Source organism: Carcharodon carcharias, chromosome 27, assembly GCF_017639515.1.
Source record: "Carcharodon carcharias isolate sCarCar2 chromosome 27, sCarCar2.pri, whole genome shotgun sequence".
Classification (NCBI taxonomy): Eukaryota; Metazoa; Chordata; class Chondrichthyes; order Lamniformes; family Lamnidae; genus Carcharodon; species Carcharodon carcharias.
The window spans coordinates 11,624,561-11,629,162 of record NC_054493.1 but is presented as its reverse complement, the minus strand read 5'-3'; the positions used below and the strand labels follow the sequence as shown (position 1 = coordinate 11,629,162).

The 4,602-nt window shown below is 45.4% G+C and overlaps 1 protein-coding gene across 1 annotated transcript; it reads right to left on the bottom strand.

Moving 5' to 3' along the window:
* Positions 1 to 204: 204 nt before the first annotated feature.
* Positions 205 to 3,297, bottom strand: LOC121270623 (oocyte zinc finger protein XlCOF19-like). The gene is made up of 2 exons (XM_041176011.1): positions 3,007 to 3,297; positions 205 to 1,540 (listed from the first exon to the last, which is right to left on the bottom strand). The coding sequence occupies exon 2, from the start codon at positions 1,209 to 1,211 to the stop codon at positions 318 to 320; it is 894 nt and encodes a 297-aa protein (XP_041031945.1). The 5' UTR covers positions 1,212 to 1,540; positions 3,007 to 3,297; the 3' UTR covers positions 205 to 317.
* Positions 3,298 to 4,602: the final 1,305 nt, after the last annotated feature.

The window sequence follows — 4,602 nt, the reverse complement described above, 5'->3', positions numbered from 1 at the left end:
TTCCCCATTACAGCAGTGACTACACTTCAAAAGAACTTCATTGGCTGTAAAGCACTTTGGGACATCCTGAAGTTGTGAAAGGCGCTATATAAATACAAGTCTCCATTAACAAAGGAGAAAAGGCCCAAAAATGGAACAGTCTGTAACAGGATATCAATCAGTCTCCTCCTCTCTTAGAGAAATAAAGGGCTCAAACACCGTGTGTTTGACACAAAGCAGATTTATTTAATCTATGTCCAGAACATTAAACTCCATCCCGGTTACAGAGATTAATAATATCAACTGAAACAAACTCCAACTTTCAGAATGAGCATGGTTCACTCCTGGATGTGATTAACAGCAGCAATAAGAGCAGAATCCAACCCCTGCAACTTGTGAACTTGCTGGTGTGTCTGCAGGGTTGATGAACGAGAGAATCCCTTCCCACACATGGAGCAGGTGAACGATCTTTCCCTGGTGTGAATGCGCTGGTGTTTCAGCCTGAGGGAATGCAGAACAAATCCCTTCCCACACACAGAGCAGGTGAACGGCCTCTCTCCAGTGTGAGTGCGCTGGTGAGTCAACAGATCCATTTTGCCTTTAAAGCTTCTCTCACAGTTGGTGCATTTAAAAGGTCTCGTGTCAGAGTGAACACGTTGATGTGAAGTAAGTTGGGCGAGCTGAGTGAATTCCTTTCCACACTTGGAGCAGGTGAATGGTCTCACCCCAGTGTGAATGCGCTTGTGTCTCAGCAAGGTGGATAACTGAGCGAATCCCTTCCCACACACACAGCAGGTGAATGGTCTCTCTCCGGTGTGAACTCTCTGATGATCCGACAGTTTGCATAACTGAGTGAATGCCATCCCACACTCAGGACAGGCGAATGGTTTCTCCCCAGTGTGAACTCGCCGGTGTAACTGAAGGCTGGATAACTGAGTGAATTCCTTCCCACACTCAGAGCAGGTGAATGGCCTCTCTCCAGTGTGAACTCGCTGGTGAGTCAGCAGGTTTTGTTTTCTTTTAAAGCTCTTCTCGCAGTTGGAACATTTAAAAGGTCTCATGTCAGAGTGAGCAAGTTGGTGTGCAGTGAGGTGGGTGAGTCGTGTGAATCCCTTCCCACACTCTGAGCAGGCGAATGGCCTCTCCCCAGTGTGACTGCGTTGATGAATTTCCAACACAGACGGGGATCTGAATCCCTTCCCACAGGCTCCACATTTCCACGGTTTCTCCATGGTGTCTGTGTTCTTGTATCTCTCTGGGTTGGATGATCAGTTGAAGCCTCGTCCACACACAGAACACGTTCACAGTCTCTCCCCACTGTGAATGGTGTGATGTTTTTTCAGGCTGTGTAACTAGTTAAAGCTCTTTCCACAGTCATTTTGGTGTGTTTCTGTCTGTCTCGGTGTTTCTCCAGTCACACTGATGTTTGAAATCTTCCCACAACAGAACATACAAAAAATTCTTCTTCCACATGCAAATGTCGATGATGTTCAGGTCCTGATGAATCAAGTGACTTTGTCAGATCTTCAGAAAGTTTTGCAAATTATCCTCTCCTAATCCCCTGCAAAAGTAGTTCACAGTGTCAGTATCACTGTCAGCCCAGGACAGTAATTCAGAATAGGCAATTCTAATTCCTACAGAACATTCTTTCTTGTCTCCCCAAAGATGTGGTTCAATCATAGAAACATAGAAACTAGGAGCAGGAGTAGGCCATTTGGTCCTTCGAGCCTGTTCTGCTATTCAATATGGTCACAGTGATCCTCCATCTCAACGCCATGTTCCCGCTTTCTCTCCATACCCCTTGATGCCCCTAATATCCAAAAATTAATCAATTTCTTCCTTGAATATACTCAGTGACCCGGCCTCCACAACCTTCTGTGGTAGAGAATTCCACAGGTTGACCACCCTCTGAGTGAAGAAATTTTTCAACTTCTCAGTCCTAAATGGCCTGCTCCATATCTTGAGACTGTGGCCCCTGGTTCTAGATTCCCCAACCAGGGGAAACATCCTTCCTGCATCCAGTCTGTCTAGCCCTGTTAGAATTTTATACATTTCGATCAGATCCCCCTTCATTCTTCTAAACTCTAGTGAATATAGGCCCAGTCGAACCAATTTCTCCTCATATGACAGTCCTGCCATCCCTGGTATCAGCCTAGTGAACCTTTGCTGCACTCCCTCTGCCAGTATATCCTTTCTTAAGTAGGGAGACCAAAACAATACTCCAGGTGTGGCCTCACCGAGGCCTTGTATAACTACAGTAAGACATCCCTACTTCTGAACTCAAATCCTTTTGCAATGAAGGCCAACATACCAATTGCTTTTGTAATTGCTTGCTGCACTTGTCTATTTACTTTCATAGACCAGTGTACAAGGACACCTTTGTACATCCACGTTTCCCAATACATCACCACTTAAATAATATTCTGCCTTTCTGTTTTTCACACCGAAGCATATAACTTCACATTTATCCACGTTATGCATCTGCCATGTGTTTGGCCACACGCACAACTTGTCTAAATTGTCCTGAAACCTCCTTGCATCCTCCTCAAAACTCAGCCCCACCCAGTTTTGTGTCATCAGCAAACTTGAAAATACGCTGTCTGCTGACGTTCTACAAACTATCAAGCAGTGGATACTGCATGCTCCCCCTCCATGGTTACCAGGCATGGATGAGACTGTGAAAGAGAGGCCAACAGCTCGTGTAACCTCCCCCGACCCTCTCCTATATGCCCCTACTCATCCTGGATCTACAAATTGTTCTTTTAACCAAATGCAGGGCCAGGAGAAGATCCTCTGACTTACCCAGCCCCTCCAGACTGGGCAGCCAAAGGTTAGGGTTGTGGGGCTTAAGCGTACCCAAAAATGGAAAAGCAGCCCTTTCAGGCACTATACATGGGCTGCAACTTCTCCCACTGAATATAAACATGGCCCTTGGACTCCTTTCGGCTGCAAACATCAACTGGGCCCAAAGTTTTTGACAGGCACTAGGACCCAGCTGGGAACAGAGAGCATGAAGACCGCGCTCACCCCATTACGTCACCAATACCGCGCATGCACTCCACTCCCTGCTGACCGACGATGTTGGCCATGAATCTGGGCCTATTTCTTGGAAGACCCGAAGTGCAAAAGCGGGAACTGCAGGTTCGATTTCGGGTTTTGAGGCCTTCACCAGTTATTCAGAAACCCTCCCCATCCATGTGCCGACTCCATCGCTCCCTCCGCGTTCCCGCATTCTTCCCGGTTTGGAGAGACGACAGACAAGAGATGTCCCCAGAGTCATCACTACGCATGCTCCAACCATTGGGCGGTACCGCGCATGCGTGCTTCTCTCCTTCGGTGGGGATAGGGGACACCATCGCGGGGAATGCTGGGTAACTTCCCCGGAATGGAAAGTTCTAACCAGTGAATAGTGATTCTCGTTTGCTATGATGTGGAGGTAGGGGCGCGGTGGGATGGAAATCAATAAAATTAGGAACCAAATTATACAGAAACTCAAGCCACCTTTTGTGCATAAGCCAGCAGTTTTTACATCCATGGCTCTTTTAATGCCTCTGGGTCAGGGAGTCCGTCTTTAACTAGTTTGTGTACAAGCTGATTGCGTGGGTCCTGAGCTATTGGTGGGTTTGAACAAGACAAAGAGAATTTGAAAGGCTAAAGGCATCAGAATTTTACTCCCTACTAAAGATGAAGAATGTTACATTAACTACTGAAAGGGTAGAAAAGTGAAACATTGTCCATCTAAATGTCGGAAATAGATACAAAATGAGGGGGTATCAATCTCTATATCTTTAACAGACATTGGCTTGGAAAGAGGGAAATGACCTGGTCCACTTGCTAATGAATCACCACTGGCCAACATTATTACACTGTCAAGAGTTCAGGGTCTCAGAGGAAAAAGAAATATGAGGCCGTGAATCTAATTTGGGAAATACAATGAAAGAAATACAATTCACTTTACAAATTAATGTATTGAACTTCGGATCAAAACCATTGTTTCCAATTACTATATTCAGTTTGCCCATCACCGATGAGGAATTGTTGTGGATAATGTTCACTGTTTTATACTATATTATTTTTCTATTATTGTGATGCATGAGTTTCCCCTCCGTTCTATAACATATGAATGGTGAATCATTCTACCCAGAATGCTACATGTGGGTGAATACGGCCTATCTCCATCAGAAGGGTCATAATGCACAGGCGCAGGAAGGCCCTGACCCTCCCAGAGGGAGGGGATCTGCTGGACACAGCCTCTCCCACCTTAAAAATATGTGGGCTTCTTCTTATTGCAACTTCCCAGCCAATTAGTGGTTCTGAGGTTGCAGCAGAATAATGTATTTGCTTTATAATTCCATAATCCATCTGCACTATCACACTGGAGATACTCCCTTAACTTGACTCTTTATTAATAATGTCACTAGGGTATGTGAAATGTACAGAATTATTGGACCAAACTCGACCAGGTACTCTTTGTGCTTAACTAACCAGTGAACCCTAATATCTGTTTCAGCACACAGGTAGATCAATTTTTCCACAGGGATCAATGTGAGAGAATTATCCACCCTGGAATTCTCAGTATGGACAGGGTGGGATGTGTTTTCAGACAGGATGTCCCAGTTCTCC